This window comes from Phyllobates terribilis, unplaced genomic scaffold (assembly GCF_046119375.1).
Source record: "Phyllobates terribilis strain yellow unplaced genomic scaffold, ASM4611937v1 Scaffold_3__8_contigs__length_932513732, whole genome shotgun sequence".
Taxonomy (NCBI): Eukaryota; Metazoa; Chordata; class Amphibia; order Anura; family Dendrobatidae; genus Phyllobates; species Phyllobates terribilis.
In genome coordinates, this window is record NW_027362763.1 from 194,685,343 (window position 1) to 194,702,936 (window position 17,594).

At 43.9% G+C, this 17,594-nt stretch overlaps 1 protein-coding gene across 1 annotated transcript; it reads left to right on the top strand.

Moving 5' to 3' along the window:
* The first annotated feature begins 222 nt into the window (after positions 1–222).
* LOC141258011 (retinol-binding protein 2-like) lies at positions 223–14,134 on the top strand. Its single transcript, XM_073673003.1, has 4 exons — positions 223–396; positions 3,701–3,879; positions 3,969–4,070; positions 13,962–14,134. Exons 1-4 carry the CDS (start codon positions 324–326, stop codon positions 14,013–14,015), a joined length of 408 nt encoding a protein of 135 aa, XP_073529104.1. The 5' UTR covers positions 223–323; the 3' UTR covers positions 14,016–14,134.
* The last annotated feature ends 3,460 nt before the right edge of the window (positions 14,135–17,594 follow it).

A 17,594-nucleotide genomic window follows, 5' to 3' on the forward strand; every position in this document is an offset into this window, starting at 1 on the left:
ATTCTTTATCTACCATACTTAAATATAGAAAAGTGCAAATTTGACATGTCAAATTTTGGTCAAAGCTACAATGACTAATGTATCACCTGTTCTGTCCACCCCTGCAATAAAATATGAAATCGAACTGATAATACTACAGACTTGACCTATGGACTTATTACTAGAGATAAAGTCCTCTGTCAACTAATCTGTGACTTTGAAACCCTTTTATCTGGATCCCAGGAAGCCTTTACTCCACAGTATATAAGCCACTGTGAGAATAGTCTCCTTGTAGTCCGCCTCGTCCTCGCTGACTGTGCAGCACCCACCTCGGTAACATCATCATGCCTGCAGACTTCAATGGCACCTGGGTCATGGAGACCAACGACAACTTTGATGGATACATGAAGGCACTAGGTATTCCAAATTTCTTCAGTTTTATCAATGTGATAGTACTTGGGGATTATTGAGGATTGCTTAAAAATAAGGTTTGTGCTTACGTGGGAATTATATCATATGTCAGAGGGTTCGCTGAGATATTTCATGCAGCAGTATAGATAAAGGTGCAGGATTTGGCACGGGATCAAATGTTGCATCTGAATTGCAGAAATGTGCTGCACAGGCAAAACCCCAGGTCACCATGAATTGTTTTGGATTTGTGGCAATGTATAATAACCGTGTGCTACACCTGCACTTGATCGGATTTACAGCAATTTATGGTAACCTGCATTTGTGGCGTTTGCTTATGTGTCTACAGTTCTTGCCCATTCCATACACTACTGCTCCCAGGTGCAACGTGAACCAGATCTGTTTGTTAGGTGTTGGCTACGAAAGCTGATAAGAATTAGAGGAGTTGGTTCATCTTATGAAATGGATAAATGGATTGCAAAGTGCTTGTACAAGAAATGTAGTAATTTATCTCAAATTGAAAAACCCTCTTCGTTCTGAAGAATGGGCAGATTTTTAATTTTAGAGTTCACAAGCCACCTCTGCAGTCTGTCAGTGGTGGTTGGTGATCTGGCAAGGAGTCTGCGCTTTCATGCTTTCAGAGACAACAAGCGCTGCTGGGCAGATTGCTACATTCGGCTAGTTTCAGTCCCCCTAATGTCCTCCAATGCAGCTTCAGTCCCCCAAATGTCCTCTGATGCAGCTTCAGTCGCCCTAATGTCCTCTGATGCAGCTTCAGTCCCCCTAATGTCCTCTGATGCAGCTTCAGTCCCCCTAATGTCCTCTGATGTAGCTTCAGTCCCCCTAATGTCCTCTGGTGCAGCTTCAATCCCCCTAATGTCCTCAGATGCAGCTTCAGTACCCCTATTGTACTCCGATGCAGCTTCAGTACCGTACCCCTATCCCCTATTGTCCTCTGATACACCTTCAGTCCCCCTAATGTTCTCTGTTGCAGATTCAGTACCCCCAATGTCCTCCGATACAGCTTCAGTCTCCCTAATGTCCTCCAATGCAGCTTCAGTACCCCTACTGTTCTCCAATGCAGCTTCAGTACCCCTATTGTCCTCTGAGACAGCTTCAGTCCCCTTGATGTCCTCCGATACAGCTTCAGTCCCCCTAACGTCCTCCGATGCAGCTTCAGTCCCCCTAACGTCCTCCGATGCAGCTTCAGCCCCCCTAATGTCCTCTGATGCAGCTTCAGTACCCCTAATGTCCTCTGATGTAGCTTCAGTCCCCCTAATGTCCTCTGGTGCAGCTTCAATCCCCCTAATGTCCTCAGATGCAGCTTCAGTACCCCTATTGTTCTCCGATGCAGCTTCAGTACCGTACCCCTATTGTCCTCTGATACACCTTCAGTCCCCCTAATGTTCTCTGTTGCAGATTCAGTACCCCCAATGTCCTCCGATACAGCTTCAGTCCCCCTAATGTCCTCCAATGCAGCTTCAGTACCCCTACTGTTCTCCAATGCAGCTTCAGTACCCCTATTGTCCTCCGATACAGCTTCAGTCCCCCTAACGTCCTCCGATGCAGCTTCAGTCCCCCTAACGTCCTCCGATGCAGCTTCAGCCCCCCTAATGTCCTCCGATGCAGCTTCAGTACCCCTAATGTCCTCCCATGCAGCTTCAGTACCCCTAATGTCCTCTGATGCAGCTTCTGTCCCCCTAATGTCCTCTGATGCAGCTTCAGTCCCCCTAATGTCCTCTGATGCAGCTTCAGTCCCCCTAATGTCCTCTGATGCAGCTTCAGTCCCCCTAATGTCCTCTGATGCAGCTTCAGTCCCCCTAATGTCCTCTGATGCAGCTTCAGTCCCCCTAATGTCCTCTGATGCAGCTTCAGTACCCCTAATGTCCTCCGATGCAGCTTCAGTACCCCTAATGTCCTCCAATGCAGCTTCAGTACCCCTAATGTCCTCCAATGCAGCTTCAGTACCCATAGTTTCCTTCGATGCTGCCTCTGCTTGCTGCATTAGAGGAGACATAGTTCTGGCCAGTTGTGTGACAATGCTGCTGATCCAATCTCTCACACTTCAGGAGCATATTGTCCCTGAGCAAGCAGGAAGGTGGGAGGCATGGTAGCATTGTGCTCCTGAAGTAAGATGAGGAGACAACCCCTTTAAGTAATGACAGGGATTGCGCACATTGTCATAACTCCCCAGCATTGCTGGTGTGAGCGGACACATGCCAACTAGATGTGTCCGGATTCTCTCAATTTATTTGTATGGAAAGAAGCCAAGCGTGTCTATTCAGCACGTGACCAAAAGTAAGCAAATTGCATACCTGCGGTCAAGTGGCCACCCACTCACACCGGCAATGCCAGCATTTTAGGGTCACATCGAGTAACTGCAGCCTTTTGTCCCAAGCCTTGACAACCCCTTTAATATGAGTATACTGTCATGTGGAAGATTAATTGCATCTAAGTAAGCTTTGTAAAATTCTATTCACTTGCTGCAGAAACTGCCTCATTCAGATGTTGAGCTGATTTTCAGTTGCAAAAACTTACAAAAGTCTGTCATATCCACCAGGTGTGATGAACATGGTGGACAGCAATGTTACCTTCTAGGTATAGTGTCATTTTATATCCAGTCTGAGTCCCATCATCACACTCTTTAAATTTTCTCTACCGGAACTTAAAGGGGTTGTCCAGGCTTGGGGCACAAGTGTGCACTCACTGTATGTGACCGCAGACTTGTGAATCCTCACAGTTCACAGTAAGTGCTATCAGAATTTGCTAGTGCCAAGCGATGATGTGACCACAAGTATGGGATTTGCATAGTTCTGGCCACATTCCAACTAGACATATCCAGCCTAGCTCAGTTCACTAGTATTGATCGAGGCTGCACAAGTCTAGTTGGCACGTGATCGTATGTATGCAAATCGCACCAGCGGCATTTTACTGAAACCTGCAACCAGATCGATCTGTGCAAGCACCACCCGTGGCTAGGACGGCTCCGGCATGGAAATTTAAACAGAGTGAAGATATTTATGCCAGCGGTATCTGAGGGGCCATGGCAGAGATAAAGACCCTACCCACAGGCCTGCCATGATTCACGAATAGCTTATTGCACCAAAACTTCTAATGGTGACTAAAGAATAACCACATTATTTTGCAATAATAATATTTTTCTTATGACAGGAAAAATATTTGTGCGTGTAAGTACAAAGATCAGACTATTGCTCAAGTCATGCTCATCTTAACATGTATAGAGTCTTACAAATACTTAAAACTTGGATGGTAGCACTATGGCGATTGATTGAATGTTCCCTTCATTCTGCAGATATTGACTTTGCCACCCGGAAGATTGCTGCTCATTTGACCCAGACTAAAGAAATAATTCAGAATGGAAATAAGTTTCAGACAAAGACCCTCAGCACATTCAGGAATTACGAGGTCGACTTCACAGTCGGGGAAGAATTTGAGGAGAAGACTAAAACCCTGGACAATCGCGTGGTGCAGGTCCGTTCATGCCGACTGTCTATGGACAGAAATGATATTTTTCACTGTTCACATTTGTGAAACTGATGATTGTTATTTTCTTGCTACAGACCTTGGTGTCTTGGGATGGGGATAAACTTGTCGGTGTCCAGAAGGGAGAGAAGAATAACCGCGGCTGGAAGCAATGGATCGAGGGAGGCAAAATCTTCATGGTAAGGAATTAAAGGACATTTTCAGGGACATTGTTTTTTATTTAAATGCATGTATTTTGGGCCAAAAGAATTTATTTACTTAGATTTTTATCAAACATTTTTCACCAGACTGCTTATTTCCCTCCACATTACTAGCTGCAGAATGAGTTAACTGAGAATCTGTCAGTAAAACTTGCTCTGACAGTTTATAACTCTCAGGTCACATGCACAAGTTGAGTATGTGGTCAGTATTTTACATCAGTATTTGTAAGCCAAAACCAGGAGTGGGTGATAAATACAGAAGTGGTGACGTGTTTCTATTAAACTTTTCCTCTGATTATTCCACTCCTATTTTTGGCTTACAAATACTGAGGTAAAAACTAACCAAATACTGAACATGGCCTTAGGGTATGTGAACATGTTAAGTATTTGGTGCAGAAATTAGGCAGGAAAAATGCAGCGTCAAATACGCACGTATTTTATGTGTTTTTGTTGCAGATTATTTCACATTCATTAGTATGGGTGAAATCTGCACCAAATCTGCAAGTCACAAATAAGCAACGTGTGCATGAGACATCAAGAAACACTTCAGGTTTTGTGACAAATCTTTGCAGAAAAAAACAAGACAAAAATGCTGCAAAAACCCAATGTGTGCACACGGCCTTATCTGTCTTTTTCTGAGGTCCTTTCAGCTAATTGAAGACTACAAAATACAAGGAAGTTGAGCTTGACTTTGATGTGGTCATAAATCACCTACGGGACCTCCAGAAAAAAACAAATCACAATTAACCCCTTTACCGATGGTGGTTTGCACATTAATGCCCAGGCCAATTTTTACAATTCTGACCACTGTCACTTTATGAGGTAATAACTCTGAATCGCTTCAATGGATCCCACTGATTTTGAGATTGTACTTCATGATAGGGGTAAAATTTATTCGATATAATTTGCATTTATTTGTGAAAAAATCAGAAATTTGGCGACAATATAGAAAATTTCGCTATTTTCAAAATTTTAATTTTCATGCCCTTAAATCATAGAGATATGTCACACAAAATAGTTAATAAATAACAAGTCCCACATGTCTACTTTACATCAGCACAATTTTGGAACCAATTTTTTTTTGTTAGGAAGTTATAAGGGTTAAAAGTTGACCAGCGATTTCTCATTTTTACAACAAAATTTACAAAAACTTTTTTTTTAGGGACCACACCACATTTGAAGTCACTTTGAGGGGTCTACAGTATATGACAGAAAATATCCAAAAGTGACACCATTATAAAAAATGCACCCCTCAAGGTGCTCAAAACCACATTCAAGAAGTTTATTAACCCTTCACATGCTTCACAGCAATTAATCGAATGTGAAAGGAAAAAATAAACATTTAACTTTTTTTTCACTAAAATTTTACTTTAGACCCCAATTTTTTTTTTTCACAAAGGTAACAGGAGAAATTGGACCCCAAAAGTTGTTGTGCAATTGATCCTGAGTACACTGATACCCCATATGTGGGTGAAAGCCATTGTTTTGGCGCAAGGCAGGACTCGGAAGGGAAGGAGCACTATTTGACGTTTTCAAAACTCGCTGGAATTGAAAATGGACGATGCCATGTCACGTTTGGAGAGCCTCTGATGCACCTAAACAGTGGAAGCCCCCCATAAGTGACCCCATTTTGGACACTAGACCCCTTAAGGAACTTATTTAGATGTGTGGTGAGCACTTTGAACCCCAAAGTGTTTTGCAAAAGTTTATAACGTAGGGACGTGAAAAAAAAAATCATTATTTTTCCACAAAAATTATATTTTAGCGGCAATTTTTTTATTTTCACGAGGGTAACAGGAGAAATTGGATCCCAAAAGTTGTTGGGCAATTTCTCCTGAGTACGCTGATACCCAATATGTGGGGAAATGCCATTGTTCAAGCGCATGGCAGGGCTCGGAAGGGAAGGAGCACTGTTTGACGTTTTCAGAGCAAAACTAACTAGAATTGAGAGTGGTCAGCATGTCGCGTTTGGAGAGCCCCTGATGTGCCTAAACAGTGGCAATCCCCACAAGTGACACCATTTTGGAAACTAGACCCCTTAAGGAGCTTATTTAGATGTGTGGTGAGCACTTTGAACCCCAAAGTGTTTCGCAAAAGTTTATAACATTTTCCACAAAAATGATCTATTAGCTGCGTTTTTTTTATTTTCACGAGGGTAAGAGGAGAAATTGGACCCCAAAAGTTGAGTATGCTGATACCCCATGTGTGGGAAAAAACTACTGTTTGGGCTCACGTCAGGGCTCGGAAGGGAAGGAGTTACGTTTTGGAATGCAGACTTTGATGAAATGATCTGTGGGCGTCATGTCACATTTTCAGAGACCCTGATGTGCCTAAACAGTGGAAATGGCCAGCAAGTGCCCCCTTTATGGAACTGATATACTGATAACTGATATGTGAATTTTTTTGTGTAGCATTCGTCAGGTTGTCATAAGTCAGTTGTGTGGTGTTCGTCAGGTTGTCATATGTCATTTGTAAAAGTCAGAAATGAATTTAGTAGTCCATGGATGTGTGGTACAGTCTGAAGCATTCTTTCATACACAGGCCAGGTTTGTCGGGGCAGGTGTCGCATTGTTCAGTGGTGTCCTTGCATATCCCCCTTCGGTAACACAATCAGCACCTCTTTTATGACTTACCTTTTTTTGCTCTTTGAGGGACCTTCCCCGGGAAATGCTGGCCTGGTACGATTCGACGTCCTTCAGTTCCAGAAGTACTGAGGCCCGCTCCGTCACCATTGCCAAATATCAGGGCCTTGATCACTACCTCCTGGAACTGAAGGTACAACGCAGAAGTCTGACCTGCACATCGTGATAGCAAGAAAGTGTTGTGCATTGCCATCTGTACGATGTGCATGGCCAGCTTCTTGTACCACACCTTGGCCTTTCACAAGGCACTCTACGGCTGGATGACTTGATCAGAGAGATCAACTCCTCTCATGTACTTGTTGTACCCCAGTACACAGTCTGGTTTGACGACCTGTGTAGAGGTAACTCATACAGTGCTGGGGGTGCTACCATCACCCCTCATCATGTATGGTAGTCAAGAAAAGAACATCCCTCTTGTCCTTGTACTTGACCACCAGCAGGTTGTCGCTACATTGGGCTCTGCTCTCACCCTTTGTGAGATTCTGCCCAATTAGCATCTTCGGGAGGCGTCTCTGATTTTTGCGGACAGTACCGCAGGCTGCGGTACCTCACGCAGAGAGGGGCTTGAAGAGTGGTATGCTGGTATAAAAGTTATCCACAAAGAGGTGATAACCTTGATCCAGCAGTGGGTGCACAAAATCCAACACAATTTTCACTCTCACTCCCATGACAGGGGGGCATTCAGGGGGTTCAATCCGAGAGTCCTTCCCTTCATAAACCCTAAACTTGTGGGTGTACCCTGAGGTACTCTCACACAGCTTGTACAGCTTAATTCCGTACCTGGCCCTCTTACTGGGCAGGTACTGCTGGAATTTAAGCCTCCCCTTAAAATGAATTAAGGACCCATTCACGCAGATGTTCCTTTGGGGCACATACACTTCAGCAAACTTGTTGAAGTCCTCGATGACTGAAAAGACAATGAAAGTTGGTGTCATCTCTTGCAGGACACCGTGCATTATCGATGTAATGCAAGAACTTGTGCATGGCCTCAAAATGTGTCCGGGTTATGACCATTTGGAACACTGGAGTGTTATACAAAACATCAACACTCCAATATTCTGGCTTCTTCAGTATCACCATATGAAGGACCAGGCCCCAAAAACTTCATAATTTCTACTGCGTCTACAGGAGTCCAGTTAGAAAATGATTAGCGGTTTTGTGCCAAAAATTGTTGAGCATACAAATTAGTTTGGCCCAGCATGAGACTTACAGGGTGATTGGGGTGGATTCGGAGAGATCAGGCAGAGATTTACTTACAGATGTCTTCTCTCTTCTTTCTTCAGCAGCAGCAGGAACAGGAATTGTGGTGTCACAGGCTTCTGTGGCACCACTAGGCGCAGCACAGCGCAGATCAGCAGTGTGACCGCCCTGTACAAATCCTCTGCTACTATGAGGACATGCAGGGTGGTCACAGGGCAATCACAGCACGTCTGTGATTGGTCCGATCGATGTCATCGGTGATTGCACCAATCAGAGCAGCATCGATCCTAGGCTGGACATCAGTGTTTCAGGCAATCTGATTGCCTGTGATTAAAAATTGAACAGCCAATCACAGCGATCATACTTGCGGGGGGGCGGCGACATTAATTAATTAACTTTAATGCGATCACCGCGACTTCATTGCCCTCATTGTGGGCACAATATCCCCTCCAGAGGGGATAGTTTGCTGTAGCATATCAGTTTAGGTCAGGCCTCATTCAGAATCCATTTTTCACATATGTGTTTCATCTCTGATTTTCATGGCTAAAACACACATTCATTATAATGAGTAGTGTTGAGCCACCCCCGTAGTGTTCGGGTTCGGTTCGGTTCGTCGAACACCGGGATGTTCGAGGAACTGTTCGTCGAACTGTTCGTCGAACACCTTAGAACACCGTCGAACACCGTTAAAACCAATGGCAGGCAAACAAAAACACATAGAAACACATAGAAAACACCTTCAAAGGTGTCCAAAAGCTGACAAACTGCTCAGAACACGCTTTCTTTAAAAAAGCCGGCCGGCAATTCAGCAGCGGCATACACCGGTACCCGACAATTTAGACAAGAAGGAATAGAGCCTCACACATAGATTAGATAGATAGAAACATGTCAGTCACATATATATGAAGTACAGTGACAGTATTGCTTACTGTACTTGTCATTTAGTGTAAAGGATTTATTAAAAAATATAATAGTGTTTTCATGCACCGTCTCTTTAAAAAAGCCGGCCGGCAATTCAGCATCTGTACCCGACAATTTATAACAGACAGAATAGAGCTTCACACATAGATTAGATAGATAGAAACATGTCAGTCACATATATATGAAGTACAGTGACAATGTTGCTTACTGTACTTGTCATTTAGTGTAAAGGATTTATTAAAAAATATAATAGTGTTTTCATGCACCGTCTCTTTAAAAAAGCCGGCCGGCAATTCAGCATCTGTACCCGACAATTTATAACAGACAGAATAGAGCTTCACACATAGATTAGATAGAAACATGTCAGTCACATATATATGAAGTACAGTGATAGTGTTGGTTACTGTACTTGTCATTTAGTATTAAAATAAAGGATTTATTATTAAAAAAAAAATTGGCGTGGGGTTCCCCTTAATTTTAGTCTCTAGCGGAGGTTAAGCAGACAGCTGGGGCAGATGTTTGAAGCCTGGGAAGGGGGTAATACCCACGGAGCTTCCCAGGCTACTAATATGAGCCCCCAGCTGAATACATAGCCTTTACTAGCTATTAAAATGGGGGACCCCCCCAAAAAAATGACGTGGGGTCCCCCCTAATTTAATAGCTAGCAAAGGCTAGGCAGACAGCTGGGGGCTGATATTAATAGCCCAGGAAGGGAGCCATGAATATTGGCCCCCTCCCAGGCTAGAAACACCAGCCGTCAGCCGCCCCAGAAATGGCGCATTCATAGGATGCGCCAATTCTGGCACTTAGCCTCGCTCTTCCACGCTGCCCTGTAGCGGTGGCAGGGGGTAATAGGGCTGGGGTTGATGTCAGCTTATAATGCCAGCTGACATCAAGCCCAGGTTAGTAATGGAGAGGCGTCTATAAGACACCCCCATTACTAACCCCATAGTCAAAGTTAAAAGAAAACACAAACACCCAGAATAAAGTCCTTTAATTGAAATAAAGACACAATCCTTTATTGTTCTAAATTAAACCATACTTACCATCACGCCCATTCCAGCTGAAGCCAAGAATTGTACCAGCCAGGTACAACTAGGCAGCTGGGGGCTGGAATCAGCAGCGCAGGGAGGCCCAAGCTTTCTGGGCCCCCCCCGCTGCAAATTGCAGTCCGCAGCCACTCCGGAAAATGGCACGTTCATAGAAGCGCCATCTTCTGGCGCTGTACCCAACTCATCCAGGGCCCTGGTGCGGTGGCTCACTGGGTAATAAAGGGGTTAGGGCCAGCTTGGTATTATCAGCTGGCCCCAAGCCCAAAATTCATGGGGTCACGCCAGTATTAGACATGACCGCCATGAATTTCTAGTAAAGTATTTAAAAAAAACACAACACCCAGAATAAAGTCCTTTAATTGAAATAAACACACAATTCTTTATTGTTCTAAATTAAACCATACTTACCATCACGCCCATTCCAGCTGAAGCCAACGATCTCCTGCAATAAAAGAAAAATAATAAACCAACCTCATCCTTACCTTTCCATGGTTCCCACGACAGCTTCAGCTCTGCTACATCGAGATGACAGGCTGGACCGCAGCAGAACGCTGCCATCCAGCCTGTCATGCCGCAGACACTGAGAAGAGCAGGCATGCTTGCGCTCCTCAGTGTCTCGCTGTGACGGCATCCAGATGAGCCGAGGTCATGTCCAATGAACTCGGCTCACCTCATGCACGTCACTGACAGCGTGGGAGAATTCTCACGCTGAAGCGCTGAGTGCAGGAGAATTCTCCCACGCTGTCAGTGACGTGCATGAGGTGAGCTCATGTCCAATGAACTCAGCTCACCTCATGCACCTCACTGACAGCGTGGGAAAATTCTCCTGCACTCAGCGCTTCAGCGTGAGAATTCTCCCACGCTGTAAGTGACGTGCATGAGGTGAGCCGAGTTCATTGGACATGACCTCGGCTCATCTTTATGCCGTCACAGAGAGACAATGTGGAGCGCAAGCATGCCTGCGCTTCTCAGTGTCTGCGGGATGACAGGCTGGATGGCGGCGTTCTGCTGCGGTCCAGCCTGTCATCTCGATGTAGCAGAGCTGAAGCTGTCGTGGGAACCATGGAAAGGTAAGGATGAGGTTGCTTTATTATTTTATTTTTATTACAGGAGATCGTTGGCTTCAGCTGGAATGGGCGTGATGGTAAGTATGGTTTAATTTAGAACAATAAAGAATTGTGTCTTTATTTCAATTAAAGGACTTTATTCTGGGTGTTTGTGTTTTTTTTAACTTTGACTATGGGGTTAGTAATGGGGGTGTCTTATAGACGCCTCTCCATTACTAACCTGGGCTTGATGTCAGCTGGCATTATAAGCTGACATCAACCCCAGCCCTATTACCCCCTGCCACCGCTACAGGGCAGCATGGAAGAGCGAGGCTAAGTGCCAGAATTGGCGCATCCTATGAATGCGCCATTTCTGGGGCGGCTGACGGCTGGTGTTTCTAGCCTGGGAGGGGGCCAATATTCATGGCACCCTTCCTGGGCTATTAATATCAGCCCCCAGCTGTCTGCCTAGCCTTTGCTAGCTATTAAATTAGGGGGGACCCCACGTCATTTTTTTGGGGGGGTCCCCCATTTTAATAGCTAGTAAAGGCTATGTATTCAGCTGGGGGCTCATATTAGTAGCCTGGGAAGCTCCGTGGGTATTACCCCCTTCCCAGGCTTCAAACATCTGCCCCAGCTGTCTGCTTAACCTCCGCTAGAGACTAAAATTAAGGGGAACCCCACGCCAATTTTTTTAATAATAAATCCTTTATTTTAATACTAAATGACAAGTACAGTAACCAACACTATCACTGTACTTCATATATATGTGACTGACATGTTTCTATCTATCTAATCTATGTGTGAAGCTCTATTCTGTCTGTTATAAATTGTCGGGTACAGATGCTGAATTGCCGGCCGGCTTTCTTAAAGAGACGGTGCATGAAAACACTATTATTTTTTTTTAATAAATCCTTTACACTAAATGACAAGTACAGTAACCAACACTGTCACTGTACTTCATATATATGTGACTGACATGTTTCTATTTATCTAATCTATGTGTGAAGCTCTATTCTGTCTGTTATAAATTGTCGGGTACAGATGCTGAATTGCCGGCCGGCTTTCTTAAAGAGACGGTGCATGAAAACACTATTATTTTTTTTAATAAATCCTTTACACTAAATGACAAGTACAGTAAGCAACACTGTCACTGTACTTCATATATATGTGACTGACATGTTTCTATCTATCTAATCTATGTGTGATTCTCTATTCCTTCTATTCTAAATTGTCGGGTACCGCTGCTGAATTGCCGGCCGGCTTTTTTAAAGAGACAGTGCATGAAAACACTATTATTTTTTTTGATAAATCCTTTACACTAAATGACAAGTACAGTAATCAACACTGTCACTGTACTTCATATATATGTGACTGACATGTTTCTATCTATCTAATCTATGTGTGATTCTCTATTCCTTCTATTCTAAATTGTCGGGTACAGATGCTGAATTGCCGGCGGCTTTTTTAAAGAGACGGTGCATGAAAACACTATTATTTTTTTTTATAAATCCTTTACGCTAAATGACAAGTACAGTAAGCAGCACTTTCACTGTACTTCGTATATATGTGGCTGACATGTTTCTATCTATCTAATCTATGTGTGAAGCTCTATTCTTTCGGTTCTAAATTGTCGGGTACCTGTGTACGCCGCTGCTGAATTGCCGGCTTTTCATGTTTCACTGTGAGCACAGTTCCCATCGATTTGGGCAATCACTCTAATGCCACAACCACCATGGCTGTGGCATTACAGTGAGTGGCAGACAATCCCTGCATGATTGGTGCTCTAAATAGCACCAGACATGCAGGACACGCTTTTGGTGCACGAACAGTTATCGAACATAACCTCGAACAGCCGAATTTTTTGCAAATCGTTCGGGTTCGTCGAACAACTCGAACACCGCCCAAAACAGCTCGAATTTGAGATTGGCGAACAGTTCTAGTCGAACACCGCTCATCTCTAATAATGAGGAATGAAGAAAATCGGCCATTTTTTTATGGCTGTCACGGATGAAAGTCACCTATACAAGTCTAACCGGATTGGAAGTGTTTCTGTACTATCTAGAATTATGACACAAGTTATAATAGATAAATTGCAGGTTTAATATCGATGCGTTTCGGAGTCCACCGACTCCTTCCTCCTGGTTTTGGCTTACCAATACTGAGGTAAAAAACTCATCAAATACTCTACGTGTACACGAGGCCTAAGGGATTAGCAACCTTCAGCGCAGGCTATAAGGGTATGCTAGAAGTTGTGGCTCCACAGCAGAAGGAGTGTATGGACACAAACCTTGTTCTGGTTCACAGATAGCATCATGAGGGGAGAAAACTAATCAGAACCAGGAAAATAAATGATAGCACTACTGCATATAGAGCACAACATATTAAAGGGGTTGGCCCAGTGCAAAAACATGTCATCTAGCCACAGAATAGGCAGTGTTTATGTTGCCGGTGTTTGGAAACCCAGGACCTGCAGCGAATATGGTCTCTGGCGCCCCCTGATGGAATGGTGTGGCAGTAATCGTGCACACTGCTGTTTCATTGATATCTATGGGACTAATGGAGACAGCGGACTGCTGTGCTTGGCAATCTACCCTACCAGCACCTTTGATATGTGGATGTGAATAGTGGTCCCAGCCTACTGTTGGGCTAAAGTACATAAAGGGTCCTACCCCTACATACGCCATGCACTTATTTACGCATATTATCAATAATGACTAATGGGATATTAGAGAATTAATTGATTACAAACTGCAAGTGGTTGACTCAAAAGTCAGGTCAAATGGGCTCATCTGCCGGATCTATGAGGCCATGTTGAATTATATGCCGATTGGCACCACTGATGGATCCTCTGGTGGGACAGCCCCACCATGTGTATCCCCACATACAGCCGGATGGTGGAGTGAGCGGGTGGATAATACTGAAAAATCAACTTGATTGCTGCCAGCATGTGCTGAAGATCTATGTGAACCCCAGGGTTACTCACTGTACTGTACCTTTATATTTCAGGAACTGACATGTGAGGATCAAGTTTGCCATCAGGTTTTCAAAAAGAAGAACTAAGCAGCGCTCCGGATTGTCTGCACACTGCCAGTGTTCTTCTTTGTAGTGTAGATACGTCTGTGATACATGCCATGTACATTTTATTAATAAAAAATAAAGACATTTCTAAGAAAGTCTAACATTTATTGTTATGTGCATATTCAATCATTCCTAGACATAAAAGTGCATCCTCACCATAGAACAGCCAGTATTATACTCCAGAGCGGCATTTACAATTCTGCTGGCTTCAGATCTGAAATCTCCTAGTATTCCTTAAAGAGGTTGTGATAAGTTCTTAAATGGTTATAATGGCAAAGTGCTGATAAAACAAGCAACTTTCCAAATTACCTTTTATCAAAACCATGAGTTTTCAAGAACAAAGGGATTTTTAATACACTTGCGCTCTCCTCATTGCCTAGGTCACGGGCCACCCTGCAGTATCAGGGTATGTACACATAACATATTTTTTCAAGCAGTTTCCGAGGCAGAATCCCTCTAACAGTAAACGAATGAACATATGCATTTCTATGTAAAGACGACTTGCTGATCATATGTCCAGGCTTTTGAGCGCCTTTTAGCTGCTTCAGGTTTCTAAAAATGCCATTTGGTTAAAAGAAGTGACCGGATCATTCTTCAGGAATTTTCAGATCGAAAGACATTTTGTACTTTACAATACAAGTCAAAGGGAAAGCTCCCTTCATTCTGGGTGTTGCTTTTTTTTTTACAATTTGACTATGGGGTTAGTAATGGAGGCGTCTTATAGACGCCTCTCCATTATTAACAACTGGGCTTGATGTCCGCTGCCAATACAAAACTGACATCAACCCTACTACCCCACTTGCCACCGCACCAGTGCAAGTGGGAAGAGCGGAGGCTAAGCGCCAGAACTGGCGCATCTTATGGATGCCCCTTTTCTGGGGCAGCTGAGAGCTGATGTTTTTAGTCTGGGTGAGGGCCAATATCTATGGCCCCTTCCTAGCCTATTAATATCAGCCCGGAGCTGTCTGCTTAGCCTTTGCTGGTTATTAATTATAGGGGGGCTCCACGTCATTTTTTGGAGGGTCCCCCATTTTAATAACCAGTAAAGGCTAAGTGTACGGCTGTGAGCTGATTTTAATAGCCTGGGAAGCTCCATGGGTATTACCCTCTTCCCAGGCTATAATCATCTGCCCCCAGCTGTCAGCTTTCCATCAGCTAGTTAATAAAATTACGGGGGACCCCACGCCATTTTTTTCAGAAAATTAATTATTTATTACTAAATTACATGTACAGTAAGCTACACACTGAAAGCACTGATTATATATCTCACTCACATATTTATATATATCTATATATGTATTGAAGAATATTTTCTTGGAAATCTATGTGTAAATGACCGAGAATTACTCTATGTTAAAGCTCATGTTAAAACCACATTGCAATATATATGTATTGAAGAATATTTTCTTGGAAATCTATGTGTAAATGACCGAGAATTACTCTATGTTAAAGCTCATGTTAAAACCACATTGCAATCAGATCGTATTTGCATGTCAATTGGATGTCATTCGGATGTTAGGTGAGAAAAATCACATTGTACTCGAACATTGTACACAGGTTAAGGAAATAAAAAAAATACACCTGTGTGAAGAGACGGGGTCTTCCGTGGGCGTAATACTACTCAGATAACACAGGGTGAGGGTAAAACAGTGTGGCAATACTTTATTGAATCACAAAACAGGCAATAACAGAACAGTCCAAGCAATTATCCAAGATGGTACAACATTACACAGCCTCACCCTTCCTCTCCGCTCGCCTGAGATAGAACAGCTGCAACTTTGGGACTTCCAGTGCCAACTACCTCAACCAGTGCCCCCCCTTCCCCCGCTTCAGGTGGGCCCCCACAGAGAGCATGTAGTGGCAAACTTAGGAAGCTAGCAGTCCATCGAGGTACAAGGCCAGGAGACCCGAGGGTCCTACCCTGGCCTCTCCGAGAGTTTCCATGGGGCCAGATGACCGGCTGGTCCCAATCTGGCTTCTCCGAATGTCTCCATGGGTTCCAGGAGACCAGAGGTTCCCACCTGGCAACCCCAAACAACATATCCATGGTGCCAGGTGACTTCATCATCCCAACCTGGTCTCCCCAAATGTATCCATGGGCTCTCTGATGGTCATTGGAGCAGATCTGTATCTTTCCAGTCAGGGCCATACCCTTAGGCTGGAATCATGTAGAATCCAAATCTGTGTCTCTCTGGGTAAAGCCATGCTGCAAGCTACTCTCCTGAAGAGTGTCTGATGGTCTCAGAAAGTCTGACCCTTGACTCTCCTTGTAAAGTCTCTTTCCAATTTCTGTTTCAAGTCTGTCTTCAGCAGGATAGAAAACCCTTTTTATATTTACATATAAAGGTCATCAATCACAGGTCGGGGTTAGGGAGGGCATTACTCACAAGGCTCAGGTCTCATTGTTTGAGCTAATCAATTTACATAGTTGGTATTGCAGGAGCTCTTGTAAATAAACATCATTGTTTCAGAATCAAAGAGAAGACAACATTTAGGGCTATACAAATACCAGTCTGACCTTCCTCAGCCACAGACATACACATACATTTACAAGTCAACACAAAGATAATAGTATATTTCTCTTGGATTACCAAATCTAAACGTCTGGCTGATAGAGATTATAAGCTGTATCATCACAATTTGCAAACCAAGGAGTGCTTTTCATGGGACATGGACTTAGCATGTAACATCTGCTTAATCTCTCCCTCAGACGTCTGCCACTCAGCAGAGTGACGGCTGGTCATATGACACAGCTCTTTACATTAGTCACTCATTTGGACTGTATATATAATACTAAACAATTAAATTTCAGCACAAGGGAAATTTGTGGAATTATGGAAATTACAAGCTCCATGTTTCACTAGCTACTGTTAGCAGCCTGTACGGAGTCAACGTGCTACCATGGCCTGCAGACTCTCCGATCTTGTCTTCCATTGAGCACATCAGGGACATCATCAACCGGCACATTCACAGGCAGCTGACAGCAGCGCATCTTGCTGATTTGTGTACGCAAGTGACGCGCCCCGAGGGCCGTGGGTGTTATGTTCTGCTACCAGAGCTAAGGAAAGAGAGGAGATCTGTCCCTATGATAGAACTCAGCTTAATCCCTACGATGTAACAGGGGACCTGATCCTGCGATCAGACCTGCTAAAGTCCTAAGCTAGTCTGTACGGAGACCTATAGATGTGGGGAAGGAATCCCTACAAGTACTAAGGACTGGGAGGAATATGGGACACCTCCTAACAGAAATAGTAGCAGACAGACGAACAAACAAAATATATAGAACATAGAGGTCAGTAGACCAAGCAAACTAACAGAGCAAGACACAGAGCACAGGCTAGCTAGAAAGTAGATATACAATGAAGTCCAGCAAAGCCAGAAGGGCGGAGCAGGATTAAATAGGCCAACAAGGTCATGTGACCAGCAAAGGAAAAAAAACCTAAGAGCAAGGTTCTAACAGTACCCCCCCTTCTAAGAGGATCCTCCGGATCCCCTAGGACCAGGCTTATCAGGAAATCTCCTGTGAAACGCTCTGATAAGTCTGGACGCGGAAACATCATC

Bases quoted from the DNA above. Each gene is read 5' to 3' on its own strand.
- LOC141258011 (XM_073673003.1), top strand. From the start codon at position 324: ATGCCTGCAGACTTCAATGGCACCTGGGTCATGGAGACCAACGACAAC. The intron at 397-3,700 runs GTATTCCAAATT...TTCATTCTGCAG, and splicing joins TGGATACATGAAGGCACTAG to ATATTGACTTTGCCACCCGG. The intron at 3,880-3,968 runs GTCCGTTCATGC...TTCTTGCTACAG, and splicing joins TGGACAATCGCGTGGTGCAG to ACCTTGGTGTCTTGGGATGG.